This window comes from Hemiscyllium ocellatum, chromosome 14 (assembly GCF_020745735.1).
Source record: "Hemiscyllium ocellatum isolate sHemOce1 chromosome 14, sHemOce1.pat.X.cur, whole genome shotgun sequence".
NCBI lineage: Eukaryota > Metazoa > Chordata > Chondrichthyes > Orectolobiformes > Hemiscylliidae > Hemiscyllium > Hemiscyllium ocellatum.
The window spans coordinates 39,970,166-39,995,449 of record NC_083414.1 but is presented as its reverse complement, the minus strand read 5'-3'; the positions used below and the strand labels follow the sequence as shown (position 1 = coordinate 39,995,449).

General features: G+C 37.4%; 1 protein-coding gene across 3 annotated transcripts in view; it reads left to right on the top strand.

The window, feature by feature from the left end:
• Nucleotides 1-25,284, top strand: part of cadpsa (Ca2+-dependent activator protein for secretion a) — a 628,699-nt gene that overhangs the window by 448,903 nt on the left and 154,512 nt on the right. For all 3 annotated transcript variants that reach the window (XM_060835662.1, XM_060835661.1, XM_060835663.1), the window contains exons 14-16: nt 6,939-7,040; nt 8,859-8,922; nt 9,137-9,260. In XM_060835662.1, the coding sequence (XP_060691645.1) occupies nt 6,939-7,040; nt 8,859-8,922; nt 9,137-9,260 (290 nt within the window). The remainder of the gene's footprint in view (nt 1-6,938; nt 7,041-8,858; nt 8,923-9,136; nt 9,261-25,284) is intronic.

Below are 25,284 nucleotides of genomic sequence, written 5' to 3'. Positions count from 1 at the left end.
AGAAGTGTAATTCTTACTTTACAAGTCATTTTGCCAGCTTTTATTTTCCACTCATTTATTCATTATTTCATCCCATGTTTTCCTTAGTTTGTCATACTTTGATTTTTCTTTATTTCTTTCATGCTTCCTTGGTTCTGTTTCTGGCTTTCTACAAACCACCTATCCTTTAAAGTGTGCAAGTGGCAGGATCACTTGTATTACAGCCAATTGTAGATGGTGAGGGGGATAAGTCAATCAATCCCTCAGTAAATGAGCCAGAGAGTGACCCAAAAAAGGACAGAAAGGAGTCTAGAAAAGGTTCTAGAAAGGAGCCCAAGTTGCAACCAAAACCAGAGCCAAAAAGGTAAGTGTTATTTTGTGCAGTTAAATGATAGAAAAAACTTATAATTTGCGGAGATATGATACTAGTTAACTTGAGTAGAAGTGACAACAGATCTTTGTATATGAACATTTTCTTTCCTCTCCATATTGATTTCTTTCATTATTTCCATTCTTTGATTTTCTCCTCCTAGTTTCTGTAATGTGTTTCCTTATCAAACATTCTTTTCCAAGGCCCCTGTTAATCTTACTTTGTAGCCAGCCTAAAGGAGGTATGTGATATTTTGCTAATTCACTTGTCCTCTAATTCTCTTGATTCTCCTTGTGGGTAGTTACTTCTTTTTTGTATTGTGCCTGGTGTTGACAGTTGACATCCCAAATTGCTATATAAGGAATTACATATGCAAAGCATTCCCAACAGAGCGACTTGGGAATACTAAATCCCTGGATCTGAAAATTACCCAAGTACCTAAATTGATATCCTTATTATTTAGTTTTGCATATGTTTGACATCACGTAGTGTTTTATACATTGTTATATAAAGGATGCCTTTGAAAGATGCCTGCAGAGGATGATGAAAATGTTTTGCAACTAGGTCTCTCCCACTTCGAGGCTGGCTAGAAGGAACAATGAGGCAGATCCACATGTCACTGTTTCACAAGACACTCTTAAATGCATCATTAGAAGTTGGAATTCCAAATTAGCAAAGGCAAGGATGTAAAACATAACCACGGACATTAATTTTGAAGGAAGATTTGTAGGTACTAGAAATAAAACAAGTTTTAGCCTTTAACTAGAATTGTTTAATCATTATACTTGTTTACCTGAGTATCCAAAGTCACAAGCACTTTTGCCTTAGGGATTTAAATAAGTTAAAGACAGGTAGCATTTAGTATGCATACTTGAAATCGAAAGAAATGCTAATTTTAATATTGAAGTTTATTCAAATCCTCTATGATCATTAGAACAAAGCTAAGAAAGCAAAAAGTTATGCTTCATGAATTGAATAGCTTCAAATGACATAAACATTTATATTGAAATAAACAGGGTCAAATGTAGGTCTAACTGCATGTAGATTTTAGTATGTGCTAGGAATAAACATTATTTTTTCATGTGATGGAGTTGCAGTAAGTTGTCTGTTTGTATTGTGTTATTATTGGGTCAGACAGTGAGACAACAGTAGCTTGCAGTCAGTCACAGAGTACAGAGCGAATATGATTCAGATGTTACAGGACAGCCTGAAGGTCAAGACTGACAGAATGACAAGCTGTCACTGAGAAGAAACTAACTAGCTGGTGTCCTAGGTTGCACTACAGTGAAATGGTCTTGTTATCTGATCAATGTCAATCCAGAAAGTAACAAAGGTTTCTACACAAAACATGCATGTTAATGTTTGCAAACCTTCAAAGATATATTAAAATTGTTTGGCCTGTGCAACATGTAAGATTTTCATATGTACGTTTTTGGGGGGGAGAATTTTGGAAAATTAAAAAGGAATAGATTCTGATTAAATCCTCAAACATAGTAACTATTGTGAAAGAACTGTCAAATGAATAAATTGATATTGTTTTAGAAAGTAACATTTTGTGATTCAGTTTAAAACAACCATGACAAACATTTTGGGTTATAAATTCTGCCATTAGACAATCTGTTTTTCTTCTTCCTCTATATAAATAAACATTGACAGGAGCTCAAATGGTCTATAGTTAATTGTTTTGTAATTGGTTCCTTCAGTTTTTAAATTTTTATTCTTATCAAGCAAGTTTCTCATATAATCGAACCAAATGCCCTCACACATACATTAAAAATGTCTTTATATTTGCCCATCAGTTTGTAACAAAAAAATCCACTAAGCCATGAAAGCTGCAAAAAGTAGTATAGCAGTCGCTAGATTGTAATTTTTGACAAAAAATGTTGGAAATTTTATCATTTGTGACATGGCCCGAGATAGGAGTCTGTGAGGAGAGTGAAGCTGACAGAACTGGTGCTAACCACTGTGACAAAGACTTGAAAAGCAACCAACATGACATCTTTCCTATCACGCTGCCGAAAATGTCATCTTTGTGAACGACAGTGAGAAAATGGTTTGCCGAAGTTTTGAAAGGTAGAGTCGAAAGACGCTCATCATGTCAGAAATAATATAGTCCGCAGCTGTTTGAGAAAGGAAATCCTAGTGGTCATGTTTCAGTTGGCAGGCCCTCCGAGACATCGAGACCACTCCAAAAATGGCTACAATTGACCTGTAGAGTGTGCCACACTTGTGGTCAAATGCTCAGTTTCGATCACTAGTTCTGCACATCATAACCAGTTGTTAACATCTTCTTTGAATAAGAGCTGGAGTTTTTACAATTATTAGAAACAAATCATAATTTAGGTTAATTCTTCAATATGTTTGTATTTTTTATATTAGCACATGGGGGTCCTTTTCAATACACTATGGAGCTATTACCTTAAATATTTTAGGAAAGATAATCCAGTAAGATCTTTCCATTTTGTGAACAGTACTGTAAATGTCATTTTGTGTTCCTGGTTCATCAGAGCTTTGAGTTCTGGTACCTAAATGTTCAGCATCTGAATGTGCTTGGAGGAATTTCCATTTTACTGTAATGTTATAGTATAAAAATTAGGAACTGTTTAGCTTTTAAGTGCGCAAATATTGATTCCTTTTGCTGGCTGCTAGCACAATTTCATTAATATCTCGATAGTGCTTTAATAATTAGCACGTTATAAACAGGTGAGAATTTCACATCTTAAACTAAAGGCTTAGTTCAGTGATTTAAAGATCTTATCATGCTCCATTTGAATAAAACAGAAATTCATAACAACACTTTTAGAAGTAGGCACAAAATTAGAGTTGCAAACTCTTTAATTCAGCATTTTTTATTTGTTCATTCTTAAATATAAATCTGTACATTATTTGTACACATATTTATAGTGTTCTGAGATTTTTAACAGTAAATTAAGAGAAAAGATGTCACTTGTAACAATAAGCTTCACCAAAATAAGTGTAAAAAGAATGTGCTTTCCAAGCTGTGGAGTAGTATTTCTTGTGAGATGATTTGCCATATTAACAGCTTTCTATTTTATTGGTCACTGCAGCACTGCAGTGTAGATTGTAATTTCTGAGCCTCAGGTCACAATGATGCTTGCAAATAAAGAGAAATAAAGCTGACCAATTAACCCCTGACAGGAGGTTTATTAAAGGTTCTGTAATCCTTTATCATGCTTTTGTGTTGCCAAACAGGCTGGTGCTGGGGATTTGCACAGCTTAAAGTGTACACTGAAGGAGGCCAATGGAAAAGGACTGTTTATTCTATTCACAGTCTACTCACACTACAGAAAGGGAGACTGAGCTAGTGTGGACTGGATAGCAAAATACAAATCCCTCTACTTTGCTTTTGACTGAAGAACCTAGTAATGTTGTTTGTCTGGGCTGTTGCTTCCTTTCGTGAAAGGATTAGGTCGGCTTCTTTCTCTCTTATTATGGATTATTGGCTGGTGTAAATATTCAGGAACTATCCATATTGTTTAACCTGAAGTTGTGAAATAATAAGGAAATGCTTTTTTGTGCAGAACTGAATTTGTTCTCTCTTACAAAACACACTTCATCTAAAACTTAAGCCATAGGGGAAATAGCCTGGGAAAAAACAACCTGGTTGTTGTTTTAATGATATGTTCCCTGCTTACTAAGTAGAAGAGGTCAAAAAGTGGCACTGAGTATTTAACACAGAGATATTTAAATTGTATGGTGTCTTGTTTTGAATAAATTAGTTTGTCATCTTTAAAATCCATAAGATAGCAAGCAATATTTTTAACTCTTTTTAGTTCATTGAAGACAAAAAAGAATGATAATATTAGTGTTAGATTTATAAAAATACTTAAATTACTTAAGTGCTGTAATATTACTCTGAAAATGTTCCAGGAATGTTCCTATAGATTAACCTCAGAAGCAAGATAAATGATTAAAACTGGGAAACTTCAAAAAAGCATTTTCCTGTCAGCATAGTGTTCTCTTCAGAAAATGGATCGATTTTACAGATCTCCTGTATTGTGAAGCAAGAGTATTAGCCACCTGAAAAGGGAGCATTGTAACTTTTTACCCTGTTACTGTTACCATGGTGACTATCGCCATTTCACTGGGTCACTTGAGTTGGTGGCAGGAACAACCTCTTTAAGAAGGCACCAAGTAAATTGAAATCTTTAAATTGATATCGCTTGGATTCTCATGCCAGTTCTGGACTGCACTGGGCAGAGCAGACACCCTTACATCTCCAGCCTATATCAGCTGGGGCCTGGGCTGAAGAGGAGACAGTAGGTAATTTACTGTGTATCCTTGTGGGGTCAAGAACGAGGGGTTTCCCCAGGTGCCAGAACAACAGTTTGGTGCAGATGCTGAACCAGCATTCCTTGTCTATTTGGAAGCAGTCCATTGCTCCAATGTTAACAAAGCCCACATCTCCAAATGTACCAGGTCTCATGCCAGCATTACTGGTGGTTTACTGCTACATAGGATTTAGGAGCAAGTGTAGGCCTTTTAAACCTGCATTTCCATCCAATCAGAAAATATCTGGCTGTGATCTCAACTGCGCTCTTCTGTCTGCCTCCATCCCCAACCCCCAGCCCCCACCCACCCCTTTCACACCTCTATAAACTTTCCCTCCCTGGTCAATCAAAAATCTATCTAACTCGACCGTGAATCAATTCAATGACCCAGTCTCCACTGATTCCGAAGGAGAGAATTCCACAGTCTAACAACTCTGAGAGGAAAATAATTTTCACCTCTGTCTTAAAAGGGGGAACCTCCCATTAAAATGTTTTCCCTAATTCTCGTTTCTCCTTCAACAGAATATATTCTCTCAAAATTTACCCTGTCAACTCCTTCAGGATTTTTATGGTTCAGTAAGACCACACCTTTTATTCTTTTAAACCCCAGCTGGTAAAGGCCCAACCTATTCAAACTTTCTTCATGTAATATGCTGTTCATTCTAAAAATGAATCAAGTGAATTTTCTCTGAATGACTTCCAATGCAGTTATATCCCTTTCCAAATAAGGAGACAAATATTACACACTGCAGATATGGTCTCTGTACAGCTACAGGAAATTTTCCCTCTTCTTCTTTTCCAATCCCCTTAAATGAACGCATATTCTATTTGCTTCCTAATCACATGCTGTACCCACAACTAATATTTTGAAATCCCCGTACTACAAAGTACTGCAATCTTTCTCTTTTAAAAAAAAACAATGTTCCTGTTTCTCCTGGGAAATGTGCACTACTTTGCATTTTTCCATATTATATTTTTGTTGCCAAATTATTGCCCACTCACCTAACCTTTTCAGACTCTCAAACTCCTCTTGACAACTTATCTTCCTTACCTATTTTCATGCTATTAGCAAATACAGTGATTATACATTTGATTACCACAGTCAAGTCATTAATGTGTATTATGAACCATGTCTCTGTACTGTACTGAACTGTTAAGCTTTCAAGAAAAGAAAAAAAATCATTTTTCTTTACCCCTCCATCTCATTAATTAATCAATTGTTATTGCATTAACTGTCACATCTTGAGCTTATGATGCATTTCGCGCAGTAATCCTTGATGTGGCACCTTCGCAAATAATTTATGCGAATCTTAGTACATTACATCTATGGATTTTGTCCATATTGCTTGTTGCTTCCTCAAAAACCCTTGATAGCACAATTTCCTTTTCAACAAAACCATGTTGGTTCTGCCTGATCATATTTTGATTTTCTACATACCCTGCTATAACCTCCCTAGTAATGAATTCCAGCAATCTCACTATGACAGATGTCTAACGTGTTCAATGCCCAAAGACCACTTTTTTTGGGGGAAGGGGGAGGTGGTGCAAGGAAGGGGGCAAGTTGCACTAATCTTTCATGAGCTAAAACAATGTTAAGCCACTTTCTAATCCAAAACTTTGTTTAATAGCTTGCAAAAGACATCGTCCCAAACCATAATGCAATCGTAATTAAAAACTAAAATAATTATTTTGTCTTTTAACTAATAAGGTGTTACATGGCATTTCTGCCTCATAACACAGTGTTCACAAAAACAAAACTGATAATTATTTAATTATAGCCAAAGAGTGTGGTGCTGGAAAAGCACAGCCAATCAGGCAGCATCCGAGGAGCAGGCGGGTCGACGTTTCAAGCATAAGCTCTTTATCAGGAATAAGCTCTCCACGTTCCTGGTGAACAACTTATGCTCAAAATGTTGACTCTCCTGGTCCTCGGATGCTGCCTGCTTTTCCAACTTAACACTCTTTGATTCTGATCGCCTGCATCTGCAGTCCTCACTTTCTCCTATTATTTCATTGATTGATGATAATTCTTCGTTGATAATTTGTAAAAATAATTCAGTATGTAGTTCAAGCCAACCTTCCAGCTGAAATTTTGCTGGATTACTAGAGAACCCCAGTGTAAAAGCACCAAACTATATTTCATGTATGCCACATTCATGCCTTTAAGAAGTGTATATACTTTTAAGTACTGAACTGAGTACAACAAGGGGAAAAATGATGAATATTATCTCACAAATATCTGGTGGTTAATGCTATTATGAAATTAGAGTTCGAATTGTCATTTTGTGTCTTTCCAGGCCTGATGGAATAGGAACTGTAACAGTAGAAGAAAAGGAACGTTTCGAGGAGATCAAGGAGAGGCTGCGCATACTACTTGAGAATCAGATCACTCACTTTAGGTGAATACAAGCAGACAGAATGCCAAACTAGTTGATGCATTTTCCACTTACTGAAAGCAATATAAGGCTGTTTCATTTGAGTGGTGAGTACAGCAAAACACAACCTAATGGCTAGGATCTTCTGATGATGCTAGACTTCTGCTGCTTTTGTGCTTCAGGACCAGAGAAGGTTCCAACTCGTGCTCATGTACACTGCTTAACCAGCAATAGACAGTGACCTTGTTAGCTTTGTGTTATATGCCATGAACTTCCTCAGAGATATACAGAAGCATACTCATGTTTGTTTGTTAAAGGGATAGCACTTGGTTGTGAGTGATCAGAGCAGATCTCTGCAGGCCTGCTAATATCCAGTCACAGACTGTGGCGTTCAATAAAACAATAAAATTGAGGGGACGCTCCAGAGGCCACCACATTAGATCAAAAGATCAAGGTGAAGTATTTGTGACAATTTCAGACTAAAGTGTTAAGCTGATGATCCATTTTGGTTTATCCTGAGGCCCTCAACATATCAGATGTTGGTCTTCAGCCAACTCAGTTCACTCTATGTGAAGCTACTTGATATAGCAAGGCTATTTGTCCTGACAACATTCTGTTGTAATACTGAAAAAGTATGCTCTTGAAATATCCATTTCCATAGTAAAGTTGTTCCAGTAGGCTCCATACATCCACTGGTATCTATGAGACAATATAGAAAACTGTATAGGTATGTCCTGTCCACATGAGAGCAAAACAAATCTTATCCAGTCAATTACTGCCCTAACACTCTCTACTCTCAATCATCACCAAAATGAAGGAAGGTTTCATTGACAGAATTAGCAAGCCTCACTTATTCAGCAACAACCTTCTGGGTTTTGCCAGTATGTCCAGTCAGTGGGACAGGTTATACCCAGGAATGGTGGTGTCTGGGACGCTGTGTATAATTTATCATTCTACATATTATACTATGTCATGCTGTTTCTTCACAAGTCCACAGCTGAACTAATTTTGGCACAATTTTCAGACTTGGGCTGATAAGTAGCAAGTAACATTTGCACCACACGATTGTCAAGCAATGACCATTTCCAACAACAGAGAAACCAACCAACACCCTTTGATATTCGGTGGAGTTAGCACCACTGAATTCCCAATATTAGCATCCTAAGCATTACCATCATCCAAAAGCTGAACTACCACCAGTGATATAAATATGGTGGTTATGGGCAGGTCAGAGACTGGGAATTCTGTGATGAATAATTTACCTCCTGACTTCTTAAAGCCTGTCCACTGTCTAGCAGGATCATCATGAGTGTCATAGAATACTCTCCACATTCCTGGATGAGTGCAGATCAAGAAGCTCAACATCATCCAGGACCAAGGAATCTGCTTGATTGGAACACCATCCACCATCTTCAACATTCACTTACCCCAGTACAGAAGCAACTTACTAAGGGTTTTTCGATAGTGGGTGTATCTACACCACAATTGAAGAGGTTCAACATATGGCTAGAATACAACCTTCTCATGGGCAATTCGGGGTGTGCGATGAGTGCTGGCTTTGCCAGCAAAATCCCTGAATGAATTCTTAAAATTCATTGGATGCAAAACATGGAGCTAGATTATCCAGCTATCTCTCTTTGTCAGTTCAGCTTGTTAGCTTCAGCACCACATGGATGTGTAAGTACTGGATGATATTATAATGCAGATTAAGGTATTGTTCTTTAAATCTACATTAATAAGAAATTTGAGGATATCCAGTGAACTGTGATTTTTATATCACTCAGGACAAACATGTTAAACATCCTGTTGGAAAGAAATTCATAACCTCTGTCTTGCTAACAGGTATTGCTTTCCATTTGGGCGACCTGAGGGTGCATTAAAGGCTACATTGTCTCTCCTGGAAAGAGTGAGTAGTTCCTATTTTATTATTTATAGAATCTATTTTATTTAGCATTATTATCCAGTATCTGTAAATATTTTTTTCCCAGACATTGCAATCAGATGTTGTTTTTAGTGGGGACACTAATTCTGGAAAAGTCGAACTTCTTCAGGTATCAGGAAAAGTCATAAAGACAATGAAGACTTAAATATAATGCACGGTCATTTCTGTCATTGCAAAGGTGCTCATGAAGGATATAGTAACACCTGTTCCTCAAGAAGAAGTTAAAGTTGTCATTCGGAAATGTCTGGAGAAAGCTGCTCTAGTGAACTACACACGACTTTCTGAGTATGCCAAAATTGAAGGTAAGTAACAGAACTGTTTCATATGAATGCAATTCACTGGATGAAGCCCTTGAGACTGATTATTAAGAAAAATCAGGATGTAAATAAGTATTGATTCAGAATTGTTGCAATTTCTAATCTGACAATTCAACACTCTTCAGTGACTTCAGTTACTAAGAATTGTTAAGACTATTTAATTGGAATTGTCTACTCATTTTAAAAACAAATATTCAGGTTATATAATAATTGTACTGTTGACCTAGTTTAACTGTAAGTAGGTAAATATATATTTACAGTAAAAGATTTATGAGCTGTGGATTGCTAATCTAATCTGACCATTATTATTAGCATCAAGTACTCAGTGTAGCCAAATCAGAAACAAGTTTATTTTTATTTAAAAACGCAGAAGTCAGTGATAAATTCTAGGCTGCAGTGTTTCAACAAAATATATCTGCAACCTCAAACCTTACATGAGGTCTTGAGTTATAATGTACTCAGTCATCTACTTTGTCATGATCAATACTTCAAATATGGTAATCTCTCAGCAAAGTGACTTATAATACTAGATATACTTTGCAACAAAACCAAAATTCTCATATACAGTTAAAACAATATTTTATTATTGCCAGCAATTATGAAAAGAAGGTAAGCTTTCAAAATTAGAATGGTTTCCAAAGGGCCATACAGAGGAACCTCGATTATCGGGCATTCGATTATCTGAATATTGGATTATCCGGCAAGATCACAAGGTCCCAGTACTCGGCTAAACTGTTATCCAGCCTTCGATTCTTTGGAATTCAATTAACCAAAGAAAACAAGCCTTGCCCATGTCCTTCGGATAATCAAGGCTCTTCTGGTGTATATTATATCGTCCTGCAGAGTGAAATAAGACAGAATGGTAACTTCACATCTACTGTCACTTGTATTTATGTAATATGGAAGATCTTATTACAGTGTAGCACTATGTATGTAGAAGACAAACCTTTCTTTCTTCTAACACTTGCTGAGGATGTAGATGCTTTAGAGAGGATACAGAAAAGGTTTACTGGGATTTGCCTGGTATGGGGAATTTTAGCTATGAAGAAAGGGTGGATAAAGCTATGAAGAATGCAGAAGGTTGAGGGGCAACCTGATACAAGTTTATAAGATTGTGAATAGCATGGATAGAGTGGAAAGTATGAGGCTTTTCCCAGGGTAAAGGGGTCAATTATTAGGGGACACAGGTTCAAGGTGCAAGGTGGGGAGGGGATGTTTAAAAGAGATGTACAAGGCAAGGTTTTCATACAAAGGGTGGTGAGTGCCTGGAATGTGTTGCCAAAGGAGATGGTGGAAGCAGATACAATAGCAGCATTCAAGAAGCACATGGACCAATACATGAATAAGAATGAAATAGAGGGATATGGATCCTGTAAGTGAAGACCATTTTAATGGAGAAAGGCAAAATGTTTCAGTGCAACCTTGGAGGGCCTTAGGACCTGTTCCTGCACTGTATTGTTCTTTGTTCTTTGTGTCATGTGAAGAGATAGGCACAAACTTCAAAAGGATAGAACAGTAGGCAGGAAGGCATCCACAGGCCACAGCTGGACATTATGTTTAGGGCCTTGTCAGAGAAGATTTTTACTAGCATCTGAGGACATAATTACTTAACATCCCATCCACGGATATTTCAGTGCCTAGAGAGAGTAAAAAGAATGAGAAATAAACATACTTAAGTATGAGGAAAGTGAACTTCCATGTGGTTTCCCCTACTTTCCAACCATTGCTTCTGTGGAGTCCAGAATTATACTGTTTGTTTTTCTATGATTTTTAAAGTGTTTTCACGAAATTCAGTCAAATGTGCTGGAGAACGAAATGAACATTCATCCTCAAACATTTGAAGTTTGAAAGTCACCCTCAAATAACATGAAAGGGCATATAATCTGAAAACCTAATAAGAACTATATGTGCAGTGATGATTTAACAGTTTGTTGAAGTCAAGTTCATATTTGATTTGTTCATGTTTGTTACACTCACAGATTTTAACCTTTTACTCAACAGGATTTTATAAATTTGTATACTGTTGATATGAAAATGGGCAGATTTTGTCTAAACTTTGAAAGCAAGATATGATGCTTTAATCTTGTTAACTATATCCTCTTATATATTTTGGTTTTAGCTTACAAATGTTTATTTAATAATTGATGTTTCAAATTGCTTTTAATGTTTGACCAGTTTGTCCTCACTCCCTTGCTTACACAATTGCAGGTCTGCAGTTTATACAGGTGAATCATTAGTTCCTTGAGCCAATATCAATAAGACATTTCTGCTAGTTAAACAGACGGAAACATAGATGAGCATTATAGAATCTCTTAGTGTTAAGACTGGTAGAATAATTCCTCAAATGACAATGAGCCACAGTTATGACTTCATGCAAACTTCTCATTTTTAATGAGTAAAAGTATGTGAACAGCTGCTTAAAGGTGTTAAGATGGTAGTCACTTGTATGTTTGATAAGATATGTTTCATCTGGTTGTTGTCACAAAGTAAGTTGTGTATAAAAGGGAGGGCTTTCATTTAGTGGGAGTAGTTAAGCAGCAAATAATATGAATATTTGAGTTAAGAATTGGGCACTAAAGGTATTTTGTAACAATAATCATAAAAATAGATGGAGAATTAGAAGTTTAATTTATTTTAAGGCTCAAGTCTTTTTTTTGTAACATAAAGTTGTGAAGTAATGTAAAAACTAACTTTTTTTATTGTTTGAAAATGTTAGATTCTTAATTAGCTGGTGAGATCTGCAGTTGACTGCAAGTTTAGACAGCTGAGTGCATTTCTAGTAAGCTTGAGCACAAGACCGGTATGTGTAAGTAAAAATGCATTCAATTCCAGTGTAGATCCCACAGTGTTTGATTATTTCCCTTCTGTGCCTCAATTCTTTCTGGTTCCGTTAATGTACCCTCTTTTGCACTGTGACTTTTAGGTCTGGGAATACTATGAAGCAACCAAACACTTTTTTTTCCAGCTCTTTGTTCAGAGAAGTAATTCATTCTGCACTACCTGTTCTTTTCTGCTTTTCTCCTTTCTTGTTTATTGACCTAGTCACTTTTTTATATTCCTAAAAAAGTGGCTGTAGAAGTACTTAGTGGCCAGCATGCAGGGATTGTGATCTCAGCAACCCAGCATTCACCAACTGCATGTATCAGGCTTCCTTACATGGGCATAGTCCATTCTGTATTTTATTGAAAATAGCTCAAATATACTGTCTGAAATTTTCAAATATATCAATAGCTTCCCTGTCTAATTGTTTCACTAATAACATGGAAAAAAATCAAAGCTGAATTGCTTATCGTTGGTATCCATCTGACAACATTTGATGTTATCTGTCAAAAATTTAAAAACCTTAACTGTACCATGTTAATGGCCTAACTGGAAGTATCAATCAGTTGGGGAAGTACTTAAGACTATGCCTATGAAGAAATACCTGAGAGTGGTGTAGATACTAAAAGCTTCTGCATTTAGTATCTTGTAGCCTAAATCAACAAAATCCTGTTTTCCTTTATTCATTATGTTTTATCATTAGCAGATTACAAAATCTGAAGAGATTTGTCAGAATCATGGTCACAACTTCTTTTGTGACTCATGAGCATGCTGAATGGTTAAACCTGAATTAACTACAAATTCAAATAACTTTTTCCTACTGTCCTATGAATATCCCAAAACACCAAAGCTTTTTTTATCCTTTCTGACCTAATATAATTTTCCTCTGATCTATGATCTCTTTACTTCTGACTTAAGCTTCTTGCATGCCCAAATCCTCTTTTATAGGGAAAAACAGAGAAATGTATGAGCATCCTGTCTACTGCTTGGCCTCTCAAGTGATGGATTTAACCATTCGTGAGTACTTACCACATCCTTTCCACACTGTCTTTCGCTCTTTCTGTTGACATGATTCCAACACCAGTCAAAGCCAGTCCCTAACCAATCCCACTCTTGCATTTTCCTCCCTCAGCCTCCTTGTCTGTTGCTTCTGTTTGTGATCTCAAATGTTTGAAGTCCAGCTTTTGATCTACACCAGGTTTTTACACATGCCCCATTGTCTGTGATGAACTCAAAATATCTGTAAAATTTTAAGTTATTTTTATTGTCTGTGACTTGAATGCATTTTTACTTTGCTTCTGTGTATTCCTGAGTTGTAAGCACTTGTCATTGGTACACTATAAAAAGCCAGGGCTTTTATATTTAGCCAGTGTCATGGAACTGATCATGAGAAATGAACTCTTTATTTATTGTGGATGAAAGCATCCTGTTAGATCTATGTGGAAATAATTTAATCTTAGTCTGTCTTGTCTGTGACTAATTAAACAGATGTACTCATACACATACATGTTCTTTTTACATACTTTAATCTTTTCTCAGTTTCAAGCTGCTGATGGATCATCTGAGTTTTTTTTACATTTTAGGATTCAATGATTCACTTCTATCTTAAGCCATTGCTTGCCTTCATTTCAGAATGTTAATTGCTGACTATCCATCTGTGTGGTGCACCAGTTTTGCCCTTTGCGCGGAAGGCTTTTATAGTGGCATCCATTGTGTTGAGATTGGTTGAAGGCATTGGGCAGGCACTTTGCAAGTCATTGGTACCACACATCTAGGGTGTAGTTATTGGTTCACTTGCTCATTAATTGTGCATATTTGTCTTGTTTTTCTCTCTTCTCTCCTTGTTGCTCTCTCTTTCATATAGACAATCAAAAGGATTCAGGTGAACTATTGTATTCTACATCTTAATGTAGTGGGACAATATCATTAGATTATTTCTATCATTTCAAAGTAATTTTGAGCAGCCTAAAAGCTTCTGAGGTGCTCTTCAGCAGGCTCAATTAATACTTAATGAGTCTCTGGGGTAGAAACACTTAAGGAGTTAATTTGTGCTGTCTGTAGAAAGTATGAAATAGTATTAGTGAAAACAACTTTACAGCTTTAGAACTAAAAACAATCAGGAATTACAATTAGTTTGCAAGTTACATCATCTTCAGAGTTTTTTTATGTAAAAATTATGCACATCAAATTATGATTCATTGATCAAAATAGCAGGAGCAACTGTAGCTATATTTAATGTAGAATATGACCTTTTACCAATAGCATTAATCATTTAGTAATTTTTGTTTCTAGATCTTCTAAAGGTCACATGTTAAAATAATCAGTTTTATTATTGAGAGTTCTTCAAGTATAATTTGTACAAACAATATACTTCACAATGCAAATAATTAATGAGATTCTTACAGTGAAGAAGACATTTTTGCTTTTTGCAAGTAAATTACTTTAACTGTCTTTCTTTTATTATTACTGTTTAGTTTCATGATCACTGTGAACTTATATACCCTAAACATAGCTCTGGAGAGAGTGCAACTTGCAGTTTCATTTTAACTCCCCACTTAATGCACTTATGTGCGCAAATTGCAGCATAGTTTTCTGTACAATGCATTGTTTGACTTGTACAAGAAGAGTAGTTATAATTAATTTTTGTTTCAGTTGTGTTTATTTTACTGATATCAGTTTTAAGTATCTTTGCCTTTTCTCTAAATCATAGTTCAATGTGTATGTATCATCTGAGCCAAAGGAATTCTTCATCCTATTGTGAATGGATTTGATTAAAATGTGAAATGTACCTTTCAAACCAAAACAATCTGTATAGAAACCACATCAGTGCACTATATTTCATAAAATACTTTACCCCAATACTGTACATAACGGTTAGATTAAAATGTTTTGATAAGACAGGGTGGCATGGTGGCTCAGTGGTTAGCACTGCTGCCTCACAGCACCAGGGTCCCAGGTTCAATTCCAGCCTTGGGCAACTGTCTGTGTGGAGTTTGCACATTCTCCCCATGTCTGCGTGGGTTTCCTTCGGGTGCTCCAGTTTCTTCTCACAGTCCAAAGATGTGCAGGTCAGGTGAATTGGCCATGCTAAATTGCCCATAGTGTTAGGTGCATTAGTCAGAGGGAAATGGGTCTGGGTGAGTTACTCTTTAGAGGGTCAGAGTGGACTGGTTGGGGCGAAGGGCCTGTTTCCACACTGTAGGGAATCTAACCAGTAACTCTTAAGATAAGAATTAAGAAATTCCTTACATGAGCGCATGTACCAGTATTGAAAAACATTCCAAAAACATTGCAGTATTAAACTATCCAAGTAACTGGAGAGCAACATGCCTATTTTCAACTGGGGTTAGTGCAAATATCATTAGGAAATGTTAACCAAATCAGAGATTACAGAGTGAGCTTGTGGAGCTTTAGTTGCAAGTCTTTGATATTGTTTGATCTTACTGTTGAGAGATGGACCCCAGAATTCCATTAACCTATTTTCAGCATTAGCCAGTTAGGTGTTCAGGAGAAAGGGTGGACTCAGGACCCAAGTGTGTTGAGTCCCAGTCTAGGTACTTCTTTTCTTCGGGATGAATCACTGGTATAAGGTAACAAATGCTGGCCTTCCCAGTGATGCCCACATCACAATAAATAATAAATAAAGAAGAGTTGAGATCTATTTGGTGCAGACCCTCAGAATTGGACTCAAATGTGTCAGTTATAAAGTCATAGACATGTACAGCATGGAAACAGACCCTTCAGTGCAACCTGTCCATGCTGACCAGATATCCCAACCTAATCTAGTCCCACCTGCCGGCACCTGGTCCATATCCCTCCAAACCCTTCCTATTCATATACCTATCCAAATGTCTCTTAAATGTTACAATGTACTAGCCTCCACCATTTCCTCTGGCAGCTCATTCCATACACATACCACCCTCTGTGTGAAAACGTTGCCCCTTAGGTCTCTTTTATATCTTTCCCCTCTCATCCTAAACCTGTGCCCTCTAGTTCTGGACTCCCCCACCCCAGGGAAAAGACTTTGTCTATTGATCCTATCCATGCCCCTCATAGTTTTGTAAACCTCTATAAGGTCATCCCTCAGCCTCCAACACTCCAGGGATAAAAGCCCCAGCCTGCTCAGCCTCTCCCTGTAGCTCAAATCCTCCAACCCTGGCAACATCCTTGTAAATCTTTTCTGAACCCTTTCAAGTTTCACAACATCTTTCCAATAGGAAGGAGACCAGAACTGCATGCAATATTCCAACAGTGGCCTAACTAATGTCCTGTACAGCCGCAACATGACCTCCCAACACCTGTACTCCATACTCTGGCCAATAAAGGAAAGCATACCAAACACCACCTTCACTATTCTATCGACCTGCGGCTCCACTTTCAAGGAGCTATTAACCTGCACTCCAAGGTCTCTTCATTCAGCAACACTCCCTAGGACCTTACCATTAAGTGTATAAGTCCTGCTAAGATTTGCTCTCCCAAAATGCAGCACTTCGCATTTATCTGAATTAAACTCCATCTGCCACTTCTCAGCCCTTTGGCCCATCTGGTCAAGATCCTGTTGTAATCTAAGGTAACCTTCTTTGCTGTCTACTACACCTCCAACTTTGGTGTTATCTGCAAACTTATTAACTATACCTCTTATGCTCATATCCAAATCATTTATGTAAATGACCGATCATTGTGGCACTCCACTGGTCACAGATTTCCAGTCTGAAAAACCACCCTCTGTCTTCTACCTTTGAGCCAGTTTTGAATCCAAATGGCTAGTTCTCCCTGTATTCAGTGAGATCTAACCTTGCTAATCAGACTCCCATGGGGAACCTTATCGAACGCCTTATTGAAGTCCATATCGATCACATCTACTGCTCTGCCCTCATCAACCCTGTTTGTTACTTCCTCAAAAAACCCAATCAAGTTTGTGAGACATGATTTCCCACGCACAAAGCCATGTTTACTATCCCTAATAAGTCCTTGCCTTTCCAAATACACATACATCCTATCCCTCAGGATTCCCTCCAACAACTTGCCCACCACCGACTTCAGGCTCACTGGTCTATTGTTCCCTGGATTGTCCTTACCACCCTTCGTAAACAGTGGCACCATGTTAGCCAACCTCCAGTCTTCCGGCACCTCACCAGTAACCATCAATGATGCAAATATCTCAGCAAGAGTCCCAGCAATCACTTCTCTAGCTTCCCACAGAGTTCTCAGGTACACCTGATCAGGTCCTGGGGATTTTTTTCACCTTTATGCATTTCAAGACATCCAGCACTTCCTCCTCTGTAATATGGACATTTTGCAAGGTTGGTTGATGGCATAAGAAAAGCTTCAGTGGTGTAAGAAAGGTTGACTGGTGGTCCAGACTCTGGTCTCAGTAGAAGTAATTACTCAATCCATTTCTAAATGGGACCTATGAAGACAGACAAATGACCAATCACAATGAATAGTAAACAACAGCTGACAAGCACCATTTATTCCCTTTCCCAGCTCCTCCTTTTGCATGTCCAAGATGTGCCCATATTAATCAACGTACTTCTTTCTGATCTCAAATGCTTTGGTTTGATGATAGCTGGAGGCACACTTTAGCTCCCAGAGCATGTTTGTGTATTTTCTTTGCCATTGTACCACAAACAGTACAAATATGACCGAGATCACACCTTGTAAATACAGAAATGTATAAAATGTTGGAGGAAAAGGTAGATGAAGTGTTCTTTAATTTTGGATTGTGCTTTTGTGTAGCATGCTGTCAGTTTAATTGGCATCACTCTACCATGCTGATATGCATATTGCCTCACCAATTGTGGTAAAGATAGGAAGAACATTAGAAGATCCGATGGAGGCAAGTTCAAGCTTTTATCACAGGTCCATGACCATTTCTGTAAAGTTCAGACATCCCCGAGGTAACATGGAACATTGCTAGCTAGAAATATTACAATTAAAATCAACCACAGTTGACATTTAGATAGTGCTTTTAATGGAGTAATCTGTCCCCAAAGTTCCGCAAAAGAGTATCATTGCAAACTGTAAACAAACTACTTTTGTGCTAGTATCAAAAACCCAGCAATGACTTTCATGCCTGGTTCATTGCAATAATATTTCACAATTTAAAAACACCATTTATTGAATTGAGGATAGTTAAACATATGGATTTTCAGTTAAATCAAATTAGTGACAAATAACTTAGTGATCTTCTGATCTGGATTTTTATGATTAATTTATCAGAATTTAATATTGCAATCTCAATGAAGCTACAATTAATGTCTAATTAACCAACCTCAAATTTTAATACAGATTAGAAGAATAATATAATTTTTGGTTTTGTAAATGTAATACCTGCTACAAGAAACCATTTTAAACATTATTGGTATTTTCCTTTCCTCAAAGGCTCAGATGTTATATTACAATAATAGAGAATAAGGCAAGGGGCTTTATCTTGGTCGTCTTTGACAGTGCATGTAAATAATTCAGTTTAACTCTAACCAATGTTAAATCAGGTATTTTGATGAACATATATGTTAAAGAATTGAAGTAATTGTTATACAGAGCATGACATAAACAGCTTTTGTATTGGGATTATTTTATTTGCTGTAGTTCTTGTAAAATTTTTCACTTTAGAGAAGCAATTGTCTTTTTGAGAAAGGTCCTGAAATTTAGATATTTCACCCTAAAAATGATTTAAAGATACAGTGTAATATTCCTTTTTTCTTCAAAATGTTTATAGAGTCCAAGCCATAGAGTCATACAGCACAGAAACAGACCCTTTGGACCAACCAGTCCACACCGACTATGTTCCCAAACTAGTCCCACCTGCCTGCGCTTGGCCTATATCCCTCCAAACCTCTCCTGTTCATCAACTTATCCAAATGTCTTTTAAACGTTATAGCTGTACCTGCATGCACCACTTTCAAGTTCTTTCCGCACATAAACCACTCTCTGTATAAAATGGTTGCCCCTCAGGTCCTTTTTCTTTCTCCTCTCACCTTAAAAATTGTTTTGAACATCTTCATCCTAGGGAAAATACCTTTGCCATTCACCCTATCTGTGCCCCTCATGATTTTGTAAACTTTAATAAGGTCACCTCTCAACCTCCTACACTCCAGTGAAAAAAACATCTAGTCCATTTTTATATCTCACACCCTCCATTCCTGGTGGAGCATCCTGGTAAATATTTTCTGTACCTCTGTCCTATTTAATAGTATCCTTTGGATAACATTGTGACCAGAACCACACTCAGTACTCCCGAAGGCGCTTCACCAACATCTGTACAAACTCAACATGACACCCCATGAAGGGCTCTGGCCCGAAACGTCGAATGTCCTGTTCCTTGGATGCTGCCTAACCTGCTGTGCTTTAACCAGCAACACATTTTCAACCCCAACTCTTATACTCAATGAAGGCAAACTTGCTAAATGCTTTCTTAACCACCCTGTCTACCTGTGATGCAAATTTCAAAGAATTATGTATCTGAACCCTGAGGTCTCTGTGTTCAATAGCACTATCCAGGACCCTACTATTAATTGTATAAGTCCTGTCTCTGTTTGTAGTACCAAATGCAATACTTCACATTTATCCAAATTAAACTCTATCTTCCATTCCTCAGCCCATTGACCCAATTGATCAAGATCTGTTTTTAATCTTAGATAACCTTTTTCACTGTCAACAATACCACCAATTTTGGTGTTATCTGCAAACTTGCTAACCAAGCCTCCTATGTTCTCAACTAAATAGTTTATATACATGACAAACAAAAGTGAATCCAGTACCAATCCCTGTCAACCACCACCATCACAGGTCTCCAGTCCAAAAAACAATCCTCCATCAGCCACAATCCCTACAAGCTAGGGATTTACTTATCATGGGTAGTCACCTTTCTTTATTGGCAGCTGTGTACCACCTGAGTTTACAATTCCATTCTTAACCTCATTGTTTTCCAACTTCTCACTCTTTCTTTAAGCGAATCCTTAAAGCCTTCCTTTTTGACTGAGCTTTGTTTCCCATTAATTAAATCTTCTACTTCAGCTAAGTGTTAATTTTTGTTACAATTCTAAAGAGATGATGCTTCATCCAATTATCCACTGATTAAACTAACAATTAACACCATGCTTCTTCTTCAATAAAATCTTTGGTTCTTCCCTTCGGGATTTCATGTTATGAAGCCCTATGCAACAAAGTTATAGTAGTAATAACTTCATCTTACAACATGTGACACCCAAAAGGGAAACTGATATGGGCTTGACATTCCCGAGTGGAGAGATGAGACATTAAACATGTCCAAAATTGTGGTGGAGTGGAATTCACAAAGCCTCATTATTTAGAGGAGAGTATAAGAAATTCAAATTTATAAAGGCAATGAAAATGTTGAAAATATAGGCATAGTTGCGGTAAAGATTTTTATGTTTCAGAAGCAATGTTTCACTCATTTGAGCACTAGAAATTTTGAATTGTCAAAGAATATACATATGGATTGCAGAATAACAATGGAAAATGGTACATCACTAACTGCTTTAAACTCATTCCGACAAGGAACTCTGCCTCTTACGCATAGAAATAAGACAGAATTATAATACATTTCTTCACAGCCTCAGATATTTCCATGAAAGTTATTTTTGTTATGTACCAACTAAGGCAAGGCATATATTTCGTCCACCACCAACCTTTTTGAAAAATCTTGTATAGATTGTGTGTGATTTTCCAATATGCAGATAACAGAAGATTATGAGTCCAGCTGCACGTGAGGATATAAAACTTAATAATATGTTTCCCAGCTGTGTTTATAAACACTAGGATAGGAGTGCACAACAGTGCCAGCAATGCCAGCAAAGTCCCCAGTGGGCATGTATTTCTTTATTAATAGCTCCATTTGCTATCCACAGAAGAACCAAATATGTTCAACCACAGAAGCAGGCAGAAATATATCTAAAAACTAAACACAGACCTGGAGCAGACACTGGGATTGATGTCTGTTATGTGTGGGTTCCCTTCAATCCAATGTGACGGATTAAGATATCCACCTTTCTGATCTAAGTAAAGGAGTCTTATTGAGTAAACAAGTATATATAACATCTCTATGAAAGTCTTTTCCTTCATAACTGTTATATTGTTATATATTTGTTCATATACATTCATTTACACTTGCCACTGCTCTCTCCACCCTCCTTCCTCCTAGTCATTGACTTTACAAATTCATATAATCTGGAGGCTTGACTATTCTCCTTCAAGATTTTGTCTTCAGAATTAAAAGAATTGTGGGTTTTTGGACAGAAGTTGATTGACTTGAACTGTCTTCCTGATGAGATCTGTAGTTCTCTCCTGTACTGCGGGATCGTGAACCCTTTATTGTTTTCTTTTTTGGAGGGCTTCAGTGATGTTTGTCTCTTTGTTATAGGTATCAGTTTGGTTGATACAGTGCAGGTACATTTTTTCTTTGCGGTATTTTGAATTTTTACAATTTGTGTATCTCTTCTCAATGGTGGCTTCCATGGAATTGCACAACATCTTTAATTTGTAGCAGTAGAATGTCTTTTATTACTCCACATTTGGCTTTGTGTAAAAGTAGGCAAATTCAATACTTCAACTTCTTGAATATTTTCTATTCTACTTCCCTCTTGGAGTATGAATTATTGGTGAAGCCAGATTTCGCAATTGTTTTACCAAGAGATTTGTTCTTCCTTGACGTGATTCTCTTTATTGGTGTAGGCCATTTTTCCTTGAAAACTGGTCAGACATTTTGACCATGTCTCTTCTTAATCGCTTCAGCACCCAATGTCAGACATGAATGCATTATAAGTAGCTATTCACTGTGCCATGTTGCAATCTCACTCAATTTAGTTGCTGATCCTTCTATCGTCTGTCCGTACTGTGCATTCTCTTGAGCAGTGTGGATGGTTCAATTGCTCCCTGTTTGCTTGTGCTTCATCTCAAACGTTGTTGCCACTTGGAATCTGTACTCACTTCAATTTGATAGAAGTGGAAAACATTTAAGCCAAACTGCTGTAGTCATAGCTTTTCATCTCATTTGCAGTATGAAACATGTATTTTTTATTTCAATTTGGTCAGCCTTTGGAGATTCAGCTTTTTGTTTAGGTTTCACCATGAGCTTTAAAAAGGCCAGAAAAACTGGGTCCTGGCTCTTCCCTGACCTTTTTATTGTTTAACATCGTCCATCTCTTAAATGAGATTGTGGTCAGTATACATCCTTCTACTTGGGTGAAAGAATTTTTGGTTTAGTGGTACATAAAGGTTTCCTGGAACTTGGTGTCCCCAATATGTTGGTTACTTGTAATATAAGCACGGTGTCTACTAGATATTGTAATTGAACACTTGTCAACTATAGACAGCACTTAATCAACCAATGCTATCTATCTGGCAATGATGTGACACTTGCTCCTATCTCTGACTTGAAATTCACGAAATACCCACTGACATAAATGCTTGCATGCCAAATCTTTGACCTGGGTTACCAATTTAATGTAGAAAACTTTGAGTTTCTAAAACTAAGAAACTTCTCTGACAGTGATTGTTCTACCTCATTTACCTCACTGTTCTGCAGCTTTCTTCTTTTCTGTGGCTGTGTCCTGCTTTAGTGCATTTTCTGAAAATGATCATCTTTCTCCAAATAAAAGCATTCATGTTAAAAGCTGGGCATTGCTCACACTTTTGAGGTACCTCTCCTCTATAGTGTTGGCAAGGACTTTTAGAGTCTGGTGTCTGGCAGCTAACTTGTGTTATCTTATGTGTCTTTTGTGGTTTTGTACCTTAAAGAAATCAATAAATTGTATAGCTTTCCAATGCCAGTTTAATCTTCTCCACTTTGGATAAGTCTATATTGCTGTCGGATGTCTGCTTCACTTTATATCTGAATGACTTTCTCTGTTCTTTAGACTGTAATAAATCTGATGAAAGCTGATAATTTGGTTTCTAATTAATTCTGTCACCATAGTTGCATTCCCCTATTTGCTTGTAAAGATCATTAATAATATATTCTAAAAGTTCATCTAAATGCTGAACTATTTTGTTGAATCTTGCTCTTTCTGGAATATTATTATTCATTTTGACATCAAAGTATTTGTCAAAGGCATTCAATACCTCTTTGAATTTGTGTGATGTTTCATTTGTCCCTTGACAAATAATTACATCTTCTGCCATATTCCAAATTATTTACAGAAGTATACTTTGTTAGCATCCGTTTCATTATCCAGATTAGAATCTGTTATTTCATACATGAAGAATTGTTTTCTCCAAGGTGTTCAACCTTGTGTTTTAGTTGGCACATCTCTGCAATTAAATCTGTATGACAATACCGTTTTAATGCCATATGAATGCGTATTTTATCTTCAAAGATTTTTATTCTGCAGTAATGGCCGTCCTCCCACACTTGTTGCTGTATTGAAAAGTTTTCCTCAGCTTTGCAGTTGTCGTGAAGGGTTTCCTGCACTTCATGATTGAGAAGAAGATTTTCCAATGCTTTTGCAGCTGTGATGGATGGCTTCAAGTGCTTCGCAGTCTCATTAAAACTCCTGTAGAATTTGCGTTGTCCCCAAAAATTATTTCTGTGTTAGATGACTATTACATGCTACTTTAAAATGCCCAATGCTTGTCTGCTTTAAGTGGCTTGGTTCACAATGTCCCTGACTGTCTCCTCTCAGAATATATGAGTCTTCTTTCATGGCTCTCTTGGGTCCATTTTGCCAGCCGTACTTCATGGTATTTTTTGCACAGTGATAGCCACATCAAATTGAAGCTGCAACTGTTTTTAAAAAAATTACTGACTTGCCTTCTTTCCAAATATTTTTGGTTTTAACTCACGCAATTCTCGATGTCTGGCTGGCTCAACTAGGATTTCAGTCTGCTTCCACAGGCCACCATTTCATGCTATAGCCTACACGTCTGCCTTTCAGCTGCAGATTTATTCTGTTCTTATATCTCTTGTCAGGTCTGAAATGCTTTTGTATAATTCTGTGATTGTTTTCTGTATTTTGTGTCATTCTCTGTATTTTTCTGTAAAACTTATACACTAATAGTAAGATCCTGGGGAATGTTGCTGAACATAGAGCCTTAGAGTGCAGGTTCATAAAACATAGAACATTACAGCACAGTACAGGCCCTTCGGCCTTAATGTTGCACCAACCTGTGGAACCAATCTGAAGCCCATCTATCCAACACTATTCCATTTTCATCCATATGTTTATCCAATGACCATTTAAATGCCCTTAAAGTTGGTGAGTCCACTACTGTCGCAGGGAGTGCATTCCATGCCCCTACTACTCTCTGAGTAAAGAACCTACCTCTGACATCTGTCCTATATCTATTACTCCTCAATTTAAAACTATGTCCCACCATGCTAGCTGTTGTCATCTAAGGAAAAAGGCTCTCACTGCCCCCGATCTAATCCTCTGATTATCTTATATGTCTCAATTAAGTCACCTCTCAACCTTCTTCTCTCCAACAAAAACAGCCTCAAGTCCTCAGACTTTCCTCATAAGACCTTCCCTCCATTACCAGGCAACATCCTAGTAAATCTCTTCTGAACCCTTTCCAAAGCTTCCACTTCCTTCCTATAATGCAGTGGCCAGAACTGTACGCAATACTCCAGGTGCGGCCGCACCAGAGTTCTGTACAGCTGCAGCATGACCTCATGGCTCCGAAACTCAATCCCTCTATCAATAAAACTAACACACTGTGTATGCCTTCTTAACAACCTATCAACCTGGGTGGCAACTTTCAGGGATGTATGTACATGGACACAGAGATCACTCTGCTCATCTACACTACCAAGAATCTTACCATTAGCCCTGTACTCTGCATTCCTCTTGCTCCTTCCAAAGTGAATCACGTCACACTTTTCCACATTAAATTCCATTTGCCACCTCTCAGCCCAGCTCTGCAGCTTATCTATGTCCCTCTGTAATGTACAACATCCTTCAGCACTACTCACAACTCCACCGACCTTAGCGTCATCCACAAATTTACTAACCCTTCCTTCTACGCCATTGTCCTGGTCATTTATAAAAATGACAAGCAGCAGTGGCCCCAAAACAGATCCTTGTGGTACACCACTAGCAACTGAACTCCAGGATGAACATTTCCTATCAACCACCACCCTCTGTCATCCTTCAGCTAGCTAATTTCTGATCTAAACCACTAAATCACTCTCAATCCTATGGCTCTGTACTTTACTTTATGCAATAGC